Source organism: Hippichthys cyanospilos, chromosome 1 (assembly GCF_059441005.1).
Source record: "Hippichthys cyanospilos isolate Australia breed blue-spotted pipefish chromosome 1, RoL_Hcya_1.0, whole genome shotgun sequence".
Classification (NCBI taxonomy): domain Eukaryota; kingdom Metazoa; phylum Chordata; class Actinopteri; order Syngnathiformes; family Syngnathidae; genus Hippichthys; species Hippichthys cyanospilos.
Window position 1 is genome coordinate 8919077 of NC_142369.1, and position 16675 is coordinate 8935751.

A 16675-nucleotide genomic window follows, 5' to 3' on the forward strand; every position below is an offset into this window, starting at 1 on the left:
CGCAGTATGTTTACGCCACAAGAGCATCCACGTAAAATAGACCCCGGTGGTATGACAGAGTTCTTGAGATTCATGATAGCATAAGTGGGGTTCACGGGATAGTTTAAAAGATAATTCTCAGTATCGTTCTACAGTTTAGTAAAAAAAATAATATATATATATAATTGAACTAAAACAGTTCAACGTAAAATGCTTTACGGTACATCGTGTTTTCTGCTTTGGACACTAGATGGGACTCGCATTCCAAAATAAACACAGGCAGCATTAACCGTCTGTTATTCGCTTAAAAATACACGAAATAAATCATTAACAACGATTAAAAATAAACAACAACACAAGTGAATTTCCAAAACTGTAACTACATTTTCCAAGTTCATCCTGAGTGCGAACAAGGTGCGGTTTGGTTTGAATAAGATATCCAGGTCGTGGTGTTTCAGCATTCAAAATAAAAGTCAAACTAGGGTAGTGTAATCAGGGGGGTTGTTTGATAAAAGGGTGGCCATTCTTCGTTTATTCGTCGTTTTATATACTGTTGAGTTTTGTGCAAAAATAAGAAACGATCACAGTGACATTAGAAAATACAGCGGTGGAAAAAGATTATTTAGTTTCGCCACATCACCTTTAATAGAAAGCCGTTTTACAGCATCAAATTAACTTGAAAATATTAACATTGTGTAGTTGTTTCCTTATCTGATTATCGCGTGTTTGATAAATTATTCAAATAATTTAATAGTGCACCTGACATTTCTTCCATTTTTCTGTAAGCGGCCCAAAAACACCTTTGGCGATTTTAAACAAGCTCGTACGGCGTATGTTTTATTTTGAAACACGTCACGGGATTGTTGATTTTAATCAGCTCAGCTTGACTATCTGGAGCACGGTGGAGAGAGGGGGTGTTGTCCTGCCTTCAATCGGCCTCACTCACTCTTACTGCCGGTTACAACAAAGAAGAGAAAGCGGTGCACTCAGAGAGTCGGAGACCGGCAAGCAAGCGCATTTTGTGGATTCTACAGTTATATTATTAATTTCTTCTAGCACATATAGTCATTCATTTGTGAACTTGCGCGTTTGTTTTTGAAAATAAAATAATATAACCATGTTACAGCGACGACAGATTCATCCAAATGACTGACAAGTAATGTTTACTTGCTTCCGAACTATCCTGGTGAGTGCTCTCTGCTTTATTATATTTTTTGTTGGATATTTCACGCAGAATTGACAACTATCTCTAGGGGAGGTTTTGTGGAAATCTTGAGTCGAAAGCACCTGTTCCCTCGAGGGCTTTCGTGACTTGGCACTGGGGTAAATATGTAAGCCACTTGTTATATTTTATTACACTACCGCCCTGTGTCATATTTTTTTTAAAGCAAATGTGTTTGTCATATCTTATAACAAGGAGTTAAACGTGTAACAAAACTTAGTAATGACCAACTAATAACTCTTTATGACATGCGTTAACATATGAATGGGATATGCTTTTGGGCCACCTCTTTTGTGTGCCTCCGGGTGTGTGTTTGTGTGTGTGTTGCTTTACACTTGTTATGGTTGTCATCTCTGAATGCCCCCCTATCCCCCCCCATTATATGCTCACTGACCCACTGGTTTCCACAACAGATGGTACACGCACCCCTGCATCATTGTTAATGGAATCCCTTTTAGGCACTTAAGGATCGTGCACAAGCTGGACCGATTTAAGGCATCAGGCCATATTCAAGATGTATTGAATTTATGGTAAAAACACATTTACAGGAATGAATTAGGGGATCTACTGAACCATCCTGAGTGTGTGTTAAGTGCCCACAAGAGTGGCGGATGTAGGTACTGAGCAGGTCAAAGGCAGACTAAGAAAAAGGGGATGCCAGATTGTGATATGGAAAATACAGGGGGTGGTGGATGGCACTTTTTTTTCAGAATGATACCAGAATGAGCGCTCAACTCTTTAGTAGTCATCGATACGATACCAAGGACCGATACCAACTCTTTTGATACACAACATATCCCAGAAAACAATGACAGATAATTTTAAAGAGCTATTTTTTCCGGGATAGCATTTTCCATCAAATTAATGGCAATGTTCTATTCTTCGGATTTGTAATTTCTACTTTGTGTCAGTAAAACTTACTCCAAGAGAGCAGGCGATACTATTATCACACGCTATCGTACCAATAACTTGAGGTAATAGGTACTATTATTCACCTATCAATTTTAGGCGTGCAGATTAAATCAGGTATTTAAGAGTACCCCTTTTCCCGAAAAAAAAATTCAGTTTCAGAACATACAAACGTAATGCCTGTTTTTCTTCGTCACAGTACTTTTTTTCAACTTTACTGTAGGTGACAGACGACAACAAAAGAAGAGACAGTCACATTGTCACAATAGGCACTAGCAAAACCTACAATGTCGCAAGTATTCTCCTATCGATATAATTGATCTACGATCTAAAAAACCCCCAGATTTTCCAGGGTGAAACCTGAAACTTTTTCCTCTTCCCCAAAACAAGTTGACTGACTCAATGGCACACGCGCGTCGCTCTCCAAACTGGTCCGACGAGCTGGTTTACGTTCTCTCCAATAAACTAGCGTCACACCGGAACATCGATGGAGCGTCGAGATCATCATAATCTGCGGGCACTCGCACACCGTGTAAAATGAGATTTCATATTCAATTCACAATGACAATCTTATTTTAGCGATTTACAATTGATAATAATCATCGTCAAATCAAAATATAATATTCCTCTTCTGTGTTTTCTTGAGGAGTTGCATTGCTCCGATTTGTCTACGTGAGTTGGACTCGGCCTTGTTCGCGTTGGTTCATTTTACGTCATTCCTCTGCCTCCAAGGGTTGTTTTTTTATTGTGCGTTGATGTTTGGTTGTCAGCTGTGATGTTCTCGACACTCTTAGCCGTTTAAAATGTTCACACTTAATAACTTGTTTGATTTCTGGGCTTGCAAGGGCGTGCAAGCAGAAGGAGTGGTCTACTTGCGCAAAGTTCATTTTCCTCTACAAGCCCAGAGGCAGTTCAGTTTATATACATAAGATGAGTCGGAAAATAATGGAGTTTTTCCAATGTAACTAGAGAGATCAATATGTCAATATTCGGTACTGTAAGCATTAAATTGCTGCAATTGTGAATCTGTGAATAAAATGGACTTAAATGAGTAGAGAAGGCCACGAGACAGCATCAGAGCGTTTAAAGCTGAGAGGACCATAAAACACCAACACTGTGCTTCTATCATAATAAAAATATTACCAATGTGAATGAAATCTGTGGTCCCCAACCACCGGTCTGTGTGAATCGCGGACGAAATAACGTTTTTGGAACTGATTTAGTTGAACAATGCATTCTTTTGTGCTTTGTTTGGCTTGAGCTTTGTTTTTTAGCGCCTCCTCTGGCCGCTGTTGATATTACATTTAGTAGTGAGAAGGATGGTGTAGTTTTGAGAGCAGTCAGTCAGTGACGCACACGTTGTTTTGTCTCTGTGAAATCTGGCCCGTGACTGTAAGTTGTATTTTGTTTGTAAGAATGTTGATGTATGATAATATGGGCAAAATTAGTTTGTTTGTTGATCCAACAACTTGTGACTGTAGATAACATGCTAGCTAGTAGTAGTTCTTATCTTCGTCATGTTATCTAGTGCTGCCCTGTATGTGTTTAGCACGTTCACGTTTTTGTTTGTGCCAGGTATTTCCCATGAAATGAATAACTTTTGTAATCCAGTTTTATAATTGACTAAATGTAATTTGCGTACATTTTTGTATATTATGAGCTCCCCGGTCTGCAGTAAAAATCTCAGGCGTTGATGGGGCCGCGGTGATAAAAAGGTTGGAGACCGCTGAATTAGATGACTACACTCAGTAGGTAAATTATTTTAAAAAAACAAAACAACTTAGTATGAGGCTCATGCATAAAGTTATGGTTATTCCTTTGACCCAACTTTTGGGTTATTCGTTTTACCCAATTTTTTGGATTGTCCGCATTATTAATCCGAGCCAATTCTGGAGTTATTTATTTCATCAGACCTTTTGAGTTATTCGTTTGACCCAACATTTGGGATTATTTCTTTGATCCAATTTTTGGGTTATTCCGTTAACTCAAGTTTTGGTTTATTCTTTCACCCGACCTTTTGGGTTATTCATTCAGCCCAACATTTTGAGTTTCTACTTTGACCCAACCTTTTGAATTATTTGTTTGACCCACCTTGTTGGGTTTATTCATTCACTCTATTGGGTTATTGATATCACCCACTTTGTGAGTTGTTAGTTTGAGACAAAATCTGGGATATTCATTTTGCAGATCTTTTGGGGTTATTTGTTTGCCCCACCTTGTTGAGATTATTCATTTCAACAGTTGGGTTATTCGTTTGGCCAAGCTTTTGAGATTCTTTGTTTGAGCCAACTTTTGGGCGTATTTGTTTGAACCAACTTTCTGGTTCTTCATTTGAGCCAACTTTTGGTTTCTTCACTTCATCAAACCTTTTGAGTTATTCATTCAATCCAACATTTGATTTTATTAATTTTCCTTTTTTTTTTTGGGGGGGGGGGTATTCGTTTCACCCAATATTTTGGGTTATTATATTGATCAAATTATTCATTTCACCCAACATTTGGTTTTATTCTTTACCCAACTTTTGGGCTTATCGATTTGACACAATTTTGGGGATTATTTATTAGACTCAAATTTTTGTATCATTCATTTGACCCAATTTTTGGGGTACATAAATAACCTGCTGAGCCAGTCCCATTTTGACCAAGTCTGCCTTATTTTCGACCCAACTGTTCAGAGTTTAGCCTTCAAAGGAACTCTTCGGACCCCTTCTACTTAGACTGATTTGATCTGTGTTTTTCTTTCCATAACAGGTACGGATGACGTGTTCAGGTGGAAAATTTCCCTCAGAGCCTTGCCTCTGATCAGGAGCACTTAAATCAGAGAAGACACCCTCCATCAATCATGTCTGGCCAGGAAGCAGCTCAGCCACCTGCCCAGTCAGCTGAGGTCAAACCCAGACCGGACCTACCCCCAAAACCAATGGAGCGAGCCGTCTCCCTCCCTCTGGAGGAGGACGACAGTCCGGCGAGCGCTTCGGGCATCAACGTCAAGAAAATGGTGAATCAGTTCACCAAGCAGCGGGTCGTGGCACCCAACGCGACTCGAAGGCAGATGAGAAGGCACCCTGTGCTAAAACCCAAGCCCAGCGATGGCGCTGCGAGCCTACTCCAGCCGCCTCCTCTGCCCAAGAAGAGGACGCGGCTCCTGCAGACAAAGAGCACCGAATCGGAGGACGGCGACAGCATCTGCGCCGAGGGAGATCGCTCAGGTACTCTGCCTTGAGCTTGAGCGCTAATTACAATAATTAAAAAGTAATCTTTCCACTGTGGTGTCCTGCATTCTGTAGGCGGGGGAGATGTGTGTTTCCAAGAAGTAGAAACAGGTTCTGTTGGTCACATGACTAGTTTCACATTTGATGTGTGCGTGTGAGTATGATCATCTTGGCATTTTGTATGTGAAGTCCCAGTGTTTTTATTGTAACGAGGAACCGAATTTAGCCAATTAGTATCACATAAAAATAACAAAAGAGAACCGATGACATTTTGTGCATAGTTCTTTGATTGCAATTTGTACTCTTTGCAATGTAAAGTCTGTTCCTATTTTGAGAAACAATATCGCTTCCCTGTTTTAATTCCCCATCGCACTCTCAGGCGCAACCCTGGAGCGTACGCAGTATACACTCAGGGTAGGCAGTCCTAGCTTGTGGGACACACTGCAACATTAAGAAAAAGAATTCAAGACATTTAAAAGAAAGTTTACGAAAAGAACATAGAGCATAATAACTTTCGATATATTGATTCTGGTCTCTAATTTTTTAACCAAGATTCAAAAGCATTTACACTTGGGGCTGACTTCAGTTCCTGTTGGCATCTAATTCCATTCGAATAAGCTGAATGCTGATGCACCATCTTCACTTTGATCTCTCTCTGTTTTTGATACTCCAATAACCAGTGCTGGGTGGCAAACACAGCTAAGCATCAACATAATGAATTAATATCTCCTCTTTTGCATTAATATCTCCAAACAGTATTTGGTGATACCACAGTTTACTAAATACCATATGAATGAAAATACACACCTGGGCTGTGTTACTACTCACTTCTTTCAGGCGGGGAAGAGTAAAAGGACACAGACAGGATAGACACATTTATCAGCCAGTGCCTATGGGACAAGATCTGTTTTGTTATGTTAGCTTGGTGGCCTTGAATTGGAAGGAGACATACGGGAAAATGAGCTGCTTGTCAGGCCACTGCATCGTAGTAAAACAGTCAAACGTTGGAAGAAAGCCAGACCATTGCTTCAAAATAAACTGTAGCATAACATGTAACATACGATGACGGATTTTGGTCCCCATTAGCATCGAAAAACGAGGGGAAACTGATTCAGTTTCCCCTCGTTTTTCGATGCTAATGGGGACCAAAAATCCGTCATCGTACGTTACATGTTATGCCTACAGTTGTTTTTTTCTTTTCTTAAAACTGCAAGAATTTTTTTATCTCTAAATTGTAATTTTTATTTCCTCCCACATTGTACAATGGCCAATGAGTGGCCATTCCGAGTAGTGATACCTTAAAACAAGGGTGTTATCGGACCAGTGCTAAGCCATCCCTCTAATTGAACAAAATCCCACTCATTTAAATCTCAGCTGCCCAAACCTCGCTCCCCTTTCTCCACTCTCTCTCTCACCAGTTTCCATTTTTTTTTATCCGTATTAAGTTTTGGCATAGAGGCCCTACAAACTCAAATCAATATTTGAAGATGGCACTTAAGCGCTGGGCTGTGTTTACAGAGCGAAAGACTGACTCGACAGTCCAAAATGAGAATGGAGGGTGTGGTGCTTGTGAGTGGCCCTAAGCAAACGTTTCATCGTTCTTGCAGACCCCGACGGAAAAGAGGTGGATGCCCAGTCCGTCGTTGGGAAAGTAGAGAACGAGGACGTTTCGGATGGTCCTCCCAGCAGCTGCGACCCAAGCTGCTGTTGCGTGTGCCACCTCCAGCGGCCTGGCATGAAGCTGGTGTGGGTGCCGTTGCAAGGGGAATATGGCAGCGAGGTTCTGGAGGAGGAAGGCTCGGAACTGGCCTGGTCGGACTGCGAGAAGGGCGACAGGCACGTGGAAGTCGAAGAAGAGGCCGGTGAGGGGAGCGACAAGGCTGATGACGAGGAGGTGGCGTGTTATATGAGAGAGAGCGAGGAGAACAAGGCTGGAAAGGCAAAATTCCAAAACTCGTTGGAGATTATACTGCGCGAGTCTCCGAGAAGACTCTCGGATCCGGGACCTCATTTTTTACATCCTCAGGTCTCCTCTGTACCCCCAAAACTGAATACGTTTCTGCCGAACAAGCACAAATCCACCAAGGAAGAGGAAGATATTTATGAGTCCATAATCCCCACGGTTGACCCCAATCATAATAAAAAAGCGACTCAGGAGGCGGAAGTTCCTCAGGTCAACGTGCCCACACCCGCTCGCAGGTCGAAGCCCCCGGAGCTCCTGAGGGATGTCGCTTCAGGGTCGGGGGGCGACGACGTGCCTCCCGCCATCCCGCCCCGCATGCCCCTGACTCAAGACGCTAGGAGCCTGGCAGTCCCGGTCACGGCGGAGGAGCGGTCGTCGCAAGCCAGTCCCCGGCCCCCGGCCAGCCCCCTTTTGCCTCAAAGACCTCCAGCGCTACTGCCAAAAGGTGATTTCGGCAGGGACAGCAATTCTGCCGCCGGCAGCACTTGCTTGAATCTGTGGTGTAAATCTCGACCAATACATACTTTATTTTTTAGGAGAGAATGATGACGGAGGGAATGAGGATTCAAGTGAGGAACTGTGAGTTACCACACATCCCAACTTTATTATTGCTTTATTATTACATTTACGTATAATAAACAGTTCATGAAGGAATAAAAATATATGTGCACTATAAACCACTTGTGCAGATCACATCTCTGTTTCACTTTCACGAACCTTGTCTTCTTGTTCTTCCTGTTACAGGTCTGTAACCAGGACTGAGCTTTCCAACAGCTGGAAAGCCCGTCTGCAAAATGGTGAGTTATAAAGTTTTAAAACATGTGCTGTAAAATCTCAGTGATTTGTAGCTGATAAGGATCACGCCTGTGGTAAAAGAAACAAACAAAAAAACTCTTTAAAACTACTGACAATCTCCAAAATTGACCACCAAACTGCTGAAAAGATAAAAACCGAACTAGGCCTGAGTGTTTTAAAGACTTGACATAAATAGTTATCCAAGTTGCTTATTTTTCACCCCATCAGAGCCCCTGTACCAGACCTACCGGGCCACCGTCATCACCAAAGAGATCCGCCGGCAGACGGTTTGCCGGAACATCAGCGCAACCACTGCGGACTACACCATGGAGTTGCCCTCTCGCAACGAGTGCACCTTGTGGCAGAACCTTCCCCCGGTGCGGGACAGTGGCGAACTGGAGCGGCTGACCCCAGAACAGTGCAAGTATCAGGAGGTGAGAGGCTAGCTACATGGTCCAGTCCAACCCAAAGACATATTTTTATGTCCAAATATCCAATCACGAGTACTTATTTACAGTTCTTTCAATCCTGTTCAAGTATTTGTCTAAAGAGGCTCTAAAAATGTCTAATATTAATAGATTAAGTGCTCAAGTAATCAATTATTTTATGTACAGGTAATTAAATACTAAAATAGTTGATTACTAGAGGTAAAAAGGTACTAAATTAGCCCATTACTTTGGGTAATTAAGTGCCACAGTATTTTTTTTAGATAATTAAGTACTAAAGTAAATGATAAATTAGGTACTGAAAGTGCTAAAGCAGCTGATTGCTTGAGTACTTAAGAGTATATCATGCGTGGTAGAGTAATCCGTGTATGGGCATATTTTTTTAATGTTATCATTATTATTATTATTACTGTATTGACTCATTTGATAGAATTACCTTGTTAGTTTTTTACTTATATGAATTAAGTCCACCTCCCACCCAAGTTGGCGTGACACAATCTCGTTTGCACTTTCAAGGTGAACACAACAAGCAATCTAACTGGAAACCAAGCAGTCAATCGATCTACTTTTACTAGCTCCGATTGGCTGGATTTGTGGCACATTTGTAACGTGTGTGCCACACTGAGCGCGCGGAGGGTACACATTCTATCTATCTATCTATCTATCTATCTATCTATCTATCTATCTATCTATCTATCTATCTATCTATCTATCTATCTATCTATCTATCTATCTATCTATCTATCTATCTATCTAGCTGTCTGTCTGTCTGTCTGTCTGTCTGTCTGTCTGTCTGTCTATCTATCTATCTATCTATCTATCTATCTATCTATCTATCCATCCATCCATCCATCCATCCATCCATCCATCCATCCATCCATTATCCACTATATTTATTATCACTAAAATAATAAAATAAGCTGGTACGGAATGAGTTGATAAAATAAAATCATAAAAAAATGCATATGCAGTACTTGAAATTGAATGTCTGAACTGTCCAAAAAAAAAAAAAAAAAAAAAAGTAAAAATACATCATTGGTATTGAATGAGGTCATGCGCTGCTCCAACGTAGAGTATGTTCGAGGTGATGACGTCCGAGGCCTCGTACCTTCGCTCTCTGCACGTTCTGACGGAACATTTCCTGGAGAACCGGGAGCTGGAAGAGACACTTGTCATCAGGGACAAGAAACCGCTCTTTTCCAACATCCTGAGGGTCCGCGAGGTCAGCGAGAGGTGAGCTTGAAACGGAAATGTACTCAAAACGATGGCCGAAGGAAGCCAACGTTCCAACTTGCTTTTAGGTTCCTGAAGGACCTGGAGGACCGCGTCTTTGAGAAAATCGTCTTCTCGGACATCTGCGACATCATCCACTACCACTCCCAGCACAATTTCCCGGCCTACATCGACTACGTCCGCAACCAGATCTACCAGGAGAAGACCTACACCTCGCTCATGTACGCCCATGCTCGGCCTTTGTTTGGCGCGACACGCTAACGACATGTACGGAATACCCGCAGGAAGAATAACACGCAATTTGCCGCCGTCATCAATCGCCTCCAAGAGTCGCCTCAGTGCCAGCGGCTGCCCTTCATGTCCTTCCTGCTGCTGCCGTTCCAGCGGATAACGCGCATCAAAATGCTTATCGAGGTGAGCAACAAAGACGTGGAGCCGCATTGGCGTATTAGAGGTTGTTCCTAAACTTGTGATGACCACTGTAAAAAAGTTGCTGCATCTTCCAAGGCGAAGCGCAATCCAGTAACAAGCGATCGGAAAATACGGTAATTAAGACAAAATCCAAACTGAGCGCTGCTAAAAAAGTAAAAACTAACAAACTTGCTCCAAAAAGGAATTACCAGTAAAACTAAGTGAATTTGAAAGGAAAATGTCAAGATGACATAAAAATGACTTACCAACGGTGAAAAATCCCAAACTATTTCAAATTTGGGTCTAGCTTAACCTAAACCAAACCCAGTCATCAAACCGGCATATTGTCCGCAAGCATTTCAAGCAAATCCTTCGGAAACAAAGGTCAGAGATCATCCCAATTTGTCACCTTGTGGAATGTCCTCATTACGACATCGAGTCAAACATTCTTGCTTGTTTTTCCAGAACATCCTGAAGCGAACAAAAGAGGGGACCAAAGAGGAGCAGATGGCCTCCAAGGCGTTAGCCTCCGTGTCCAAGGTGATGTCACAATCTGACTCGCCGTGACGGCAAAGGCGCCTGACATCATTTCCCCCTGCGGCGCTTGCGCAGATCATCGACGAGTGTAACACAGAAGTGGGCAAGATGAGGCAGATGGAGGAGCTCATCCTCATCTCCAAAACGCTGGAGTTTGACAAGCTGAAAGTAAGCGGATGGCGTCGCAAGTCCGCCCTTCGTGAACTCATCCCCACCATTCCGTATTGCCGCCTTCGCAGGCCATCCCCATTATTTCCCAAACTCGCTTCCTGGAGAAGAAAGGAGAACTTCAGGAAATGTCCAGAGGAGGAACCGTCTTCCAAATGAGAGTCAAATTCAATCCCATCTACGTTTTCCTCTTCAACGACTTGCTTATCATTACCACAAGCACGGTCAAGAAAGGGTGAGACGCTTTCGCCGTGATGAGGGTGCGCCCCAAAAATAATTCCTCCGCCTCACCCGCCCGCGCGCCTTTCGCGACAGCGCGGAGCGCTTCGTGGTTCTGGACTACGCCCACCGCTCCCTGGTGCAAGTTCAGCCCCTGGAGGACGACAGGAGCAGCGGCCCGTACGAGAACTGCTTCACGCTCATCCTGCTGGAGAATCACAACGGGCGCATGATCGAGCGCCTCATCAAAGCGCCTTCCAAGTGAGTTCAAGATAACGCAAAAGCATAGAACGGCCAACTCTGTAAACAACACAGGGACACAGAAGAAGATGCTGCAGAAGTGTTGATTTTGAGTTTGAATTTTCCTCACAACTAAGGGTTAAGATAAACACAATCGGGCGTGTTACTGTTGTGTTGGTGCAGTATTCTAGCAATCAAAGTGTGTTGGTGTTGTATTGAAAATGTGGCGGTGTGATGCGTTTTCACGAAACCAGGCATATGATAGGAGCTTTGCGTTATTGACAAAATCCGAATTTTCGGCGAACATTTTTGGATTTCTACAAAAACAACCCCCTTAAGGTCTCCACTTTCATTTCCCAGAAAGCAAAATGTTCTCTTTGGAAGTGCATGAAAATGAGACAAGTAAGCAATGCGTTCCATTGCTATGACATGGACATACTTAATCGGGCTTATTTCTCATAAAATTGTATCAATTCTCAGTACATTTTTTTTACCTTCACTGCATCATTATTTTTATTATTTACATTATAAACACATTTAATTTTGTCAATTTAAATGCATAATATTGCCAAATTTTGCAACATTTAACCCTTGTCCAGTATTTTGTCCAATCCTTTAATCTTTACATCAAAGGCATTTCACATCAAATGGAATGCATTTAAAGAAAACACGGAGCTGAAATTTCACCCAGATGGCGACAAATGTCAAGTTCAACATGGCACAACCACTTTGTTATTGCACTACTAGGAGTGTTCCATCCCTTTAAAATACTGCCAGGATGATGTAGAAGAAAGTGATACCAAAAAAACCATCAAAAAACTGCACCAATTGCCAAATTTTCCAACAGAAGTTGTCAAATAAGGTGAAAGTGATTCAAACATCCTCCAGAGTCGACTTGAAATGAATTTCTAATATGTTTTTGACCAGGCCAGACATGCACAGGTGGATGGCGGCCTTTCCCAACAAAGAGGAAGACGACATGGTGTATGACGCTTGGGGTGAGCAAACCGGCACCAAACGCTCACGTGTGGTTATGGACTTGACGGATTGATGGTGAATGTGTTTTTGTGGGTCAGATTGTCCTCAGGTACAGTGCGTGGAGCAGTACGTGGCCCAACAGGCCGACGAGCTCAACCTGGAGCCCACTGAGATCGTCAACGTCATACGCAAAACGAACGAAGGTACCGAGATTGGGCCGTTCTTTGCATTTTCAATTGAGAATACAATTTTTAAAAATATGATTTTTTTTATATCTTATAGAGCGTGATCAATTAATCGACCCATATTACTTTCAATATGAGAGTTTTCAATATTATTTTTTGTTTAAAAAAAAGAAAACATAGTACAAAACACAAATATTTAAACCTTGTGGGACTATGTTACAAATTATGGAAATTCCTTTGATTTTTTTATGATATCATCATAGAATCTATGGGGAAAAACACTAGGGAGCTGAAATTTCCATCAGAGGATTAAAACATCCTCACATCGATTCTGACATTTCTATGTGATTGCAGCTGGACATGCGAGATTTTGTGTTCAAAAGTAATCATTGTCCAAATATTGGGCCATATGAAACCATTGTAATTACAATTTTTGAGATGCATATTAATAGGATTTATTACACCGATTTTCCTGTGATTTTTGCAACATTCCATGGAGCGGCAGTCAAACTGTCAGCAAACAGAATATTTTTTGTTGACTTGTGTTTCACTTCCCGACAGTAGGTGGCGGTAGAGACCACTTAATGGCTATGTTGTAAAGTGTCATCATCACTTCACAGGTTCCCTCTGATTGGCTTGTTTTTGGTCTTTTTTCGGTTTGAATAAAAAAAAATAGTTCAGTGAAAGACCAGACACACAACCACAGGTTGACTGATTTTTACCGAACCTTGAGTCATTTAGGGAACTTTTAAACTTTCTCAGTGGTAAATACAAACATTTTGTACTTTTAAGTTAAATACAACTGAACTCTACATAAGATGTAATGGATTAAAAAAAAAAAAGTGATTATTTCACATACCACTAGAGGGAGCGTGTGTACCACATCTTGAGGATTGACGTTCAAAAAGAAGCTACAGCAAAATAATGAGTATTTTTTTTATTATCACTTGAAAATGAACGGAATATGTTACAAAGAGATTTCGGTTTATCGGTTGACATTGTTAACCCTTCCTCCTCGCACCCTTGCTTCCTTTTTGATCCTCATTACCCGCATCTTAGCAGTATATTGATTCTTTTCCTGCATGACCAATAGCAAATTCCCGCCCCTTCTTGTGCGCTCGCCGCCTCCCCCTCCCCCTCCCCCAACAGGCTGGTACGAGGGCATCCGCCTGTCGGACGGCCAGAAGGGCTGGTTCCCCGTCGGCAACATCATCGAAATCACCAACGAGCACGTGAGGAGGCGCAACCTGAAGGAGCGCTATCGCGTCATCCAGGCCGCCAGCCAAGTGGCCCCCGTCAAAAAACTTTAACTGTCACATTTTTAACCTTATCACAAAAGTACCTAGTGACCTAACATGGACAATTATTTATATTCGTCGTGTCTTAAACCTGAAATGGAAAATGTACAGTGAATATTTCCATTGTGAAAGTCTTCAACAACAATAAGTGTACATAAATGCAAACTGAATACTTTTTGAGGTGTATTTGAACATCTTTTTTTTTCGCCGCCACCGCAAGAGACGGGAAATAAACGTCCTCGTCCTTCAGGGGTGCTCGAAATAAACGTCCTGGGCTTCAGGGGTGCTCCTCAAACGCGGATAGCGGAGGAATCGGGAGCAGGTACTCCTGAAAATGCTCCACGTCATCCGGTCGCCTGAATTCCGGAGCCGCCGCCGCCTCCGCCTCCCCGAAGGGCGTCCCCTCGTCCGACGGGCCCAGGTCTCCCCGGACGACCTTTCGTTTTGTCACTTTGTTCACTCGCGTTGAAAATTCACATTTTGGAAAATTTTGCAAGCCTACCTGAGGTTCTTCGAGGTCCTGGTGGCGCAGTTTGAAAAGACAAGTGACCACCAGGTCCTCCTCGGCGGTCAGCTGGAGGACCATCTGGTCCGGGTGGGTGTTGGGGCAGGGGAAGCGGGTGGGGCCGCCCAGGACTCGGAAGGCGCGCGACCCGCACAGGAAGGGGTCGGCTCGATTGGGAGGAGCCGGGCTGGTGGACATGAGCGGCGGGGGGGTGTTGAGCTGGAGCCCACTCGGGCCCGGCTAAACACAAATTCCAAAGGCAAGAGCTCAGGCTATGGATCGGGGTTTGGTTTTTTTCATAATCATTTGTTCTACAAACAAGGTTAGGGTTTCAAGGTAGGGTAATAAAAGGGGTTTCTAAGGGGTTTTATTTGAGCATTAAGATTTCAAAGTTGGATTTTACACACAGGTTACAGTTTCAATGTACTGCAGTGTTTCAAGCAAGATTCAGTTTCAAGATAGGGTTTTAATTAGGGTTTCGAAATATGGTTTCAAATTGGATTGGGGATTGAAAGTAAGATTTAAAACCAATATAAGCTTTTCAAATTAGGGTCGGGGTTTCAAAGAACTTTTTATGCTAGCTGGGGATTACACTACATTGTTTTGAAATGTATTTTACTAAAAGATTACAAGTAATCACTTTCATGTCTCCATTTATACGTAGTCGTTTAAATCAAACACTATTTTACTTGCGCTAAACTTTTTTTGCTAACTAAATTGATTGAAAAAAAGGGGGAAAAAAAAGAAAAGGGAAAACAACGAGGCCGTTCAACGGGCTAGCTTACGAAGCTTGTGTATTTCGAAACTGACCCCCAAAGGTGTCATCGTTCCCCACGGGTTGGGCTCGGTGTGGTTGCTGGGGAAAACCGAAGGGGGGTTGCAGTCACAGGTTCCGATCAAAGGCGGGTACGGGCCTTGTTGTCCACTTGCTGCCATGTACACGTGCATGTGAGAGGGTTGTTGAACAGTCCTGTGCGAGGACGGCGGTAACACCGCACGGTGGGGTCTCTGTTGAGAGAGAAAAAAAAAGTCCACATTTACGCCCGAGTTACGAGTAGAAAATCAAATTGGGACGCTTACATTCTCGCTCATGGTCCAAACACTTGAGGGACTTGGACAAGTTCTGAATATGAAGCTTCACAAGTGCGGCGGAGTAAATGGGTTTGCTGCACAGCAGCGTCCTCAAAAGGCACAAACTACAACTGCATGATTGAAGGGTAAGTTTTGTTTTTTTTATTCCTTTTTTTTTTAAGATAAGTAGTTAAAAACGGACAACAATTCAATACAAGCATTTTGCTCGTCAAACTTTCCAGTAACAATTTTAGGTCCAAATGCAGGCTCTGGGCAGATTCGACTCACTTGGCAACACACGGAGGCTGAAATTTGATTGGACCCAAAAAAATATATGTCTTAATGTCATGTTCTTTTTCCTGCGGTTCTTTGTCGTATATATATATATATATATATATATATATATATATATATATATAAAAAAAAGTTACTATTTTCTATAAGTACAGTACTACTGTCTTTTTACGCACCAATGGTTGTGTTATACAGTATTTTTAATACTTATATAAAAAGCTAAGAAATACTATTATGGGGAATCTGTTATGATTCGGAAAGAAACTAAGTTAAGTCATGAACGAAGATTAATTTTCGTGTATGTTGAAATGTGTGAGGGGATTTAAAAAAAAACAAACTTGGATCGATCTCTGCTGCCCCTAACGACTGCCTGTTTCGTAATAATGCCACTGTCATGTTAAACGGCAGCTGGCATTTCATATTCAGTAGTAAACGTAGAGAATGGAATTTGCATATGGAATCATAGTGGTCCAAAAATGTTTATCACGCAGAGCCTTGCTAATGTATGCATTAAAAGGCGTATGGTGGTATGCAATTGTGTGGAAGAGCTGTGTGGAATATTGACAGATTCAAAGCAGGGTTTCAAATAGGTAAACAAATTAAGGTTAGGGTTTAACAAGTAGGTTTTCAAATTACGGTTAGGGTTTTTAAGTGGGTTTTCAAATTAGGGTTAGGGTTTCAAACAGTTTGTAAATAGGGTTTTCAGTTAGGGTTTTGGAGTAGGACTTAAAGGGTTAGATTCAAAGTCGGGATTTTAGCTAGGGTTAGGAATTCAGGTTTCAAAGTACGGTTAAGATTTTTAGGGTTTCAAAGTAGCGTTTGAAACCAGGGTTTGAGTTTCAAAGTCAAGTTTTTAAAGTAGGCTTAGGGATTTAAAGTAGTGTTAGGTTTAAGTAGTGTTTCAGATCAGGGTTAGGGTTTCAAAATTGGGTTTCAAACTGAGGTTAGGGGTTCAAGTAGGGTTTCAAATTATGGTTGGGATTGCTAAGTAGGGCTACAAATTTGGCTTAG

General features: G+C 42.1%; 2 protein-coding genes across 2 annotated transcripts; one reads left to right on the forward strand and one right to left on the reverse strand.

Moving 5' to 3' along the window:
- Positions 1 to 906: 906 nt before the first annotated feature.
- Positions 907 to 13969, forward strand: arhgef15b (Rho guanine nucleotide exchange factor 15b). Its single transcript, XM_088428637.1, has 16 exons — positions 907 to 1165; positions 4861 to 5318; positions 6929 to 7729; positions 7821 to 7863; positions 8029 to 8081; positions 8308 to 8513; positions 9598 to 9758; positions 9827 to 9979; positions 10043 to 10172; positions 10635 to 10709; positions 10782 to 10874; positions 10946 to 11109; positions 11190 to 11354; positions 12261 to 12331; positions 12410 to 12514; positions 13646 to 13969. The coding sequence occupies exons 2-16, from the start codon at positions 4952 to 4954 to the stop codon at positions 13804 to 13806; spliced, it is 2748 nt and encodes a 915-aa protein (XP_088284763.1). The 5' UTR covers positions 907 to 1165; positions 4861 to 4951; the 3' UTR covers positions 13807 to 13969.
- Positions 13432 to 15540, reverse strand: LOC148428960 (uncharacterized). Its single transcript, XM_088428647.1, has 4 exons — positions 15380 to 15540; positions 15110 to 15307; positions 14297 to 14539; positions 13432 to 14230 (listed from the first exon to the last, which is right to left on the reverse strand). The coding sequence occupies exons 1-4, from the start codon at positions 15389 to 15391 to the stop codon at positions 14072 to 14074; spliced, it is 612 nt and encodes a 203-aa protein (XP_088284773.1). The 5' UTR covers positions 15392 to 15540; the 3' UTR covers positions 13432 to 14071.
- Between the last annotated feature and the right edge of the window lie 1135 nt (positions 15541 to 16675).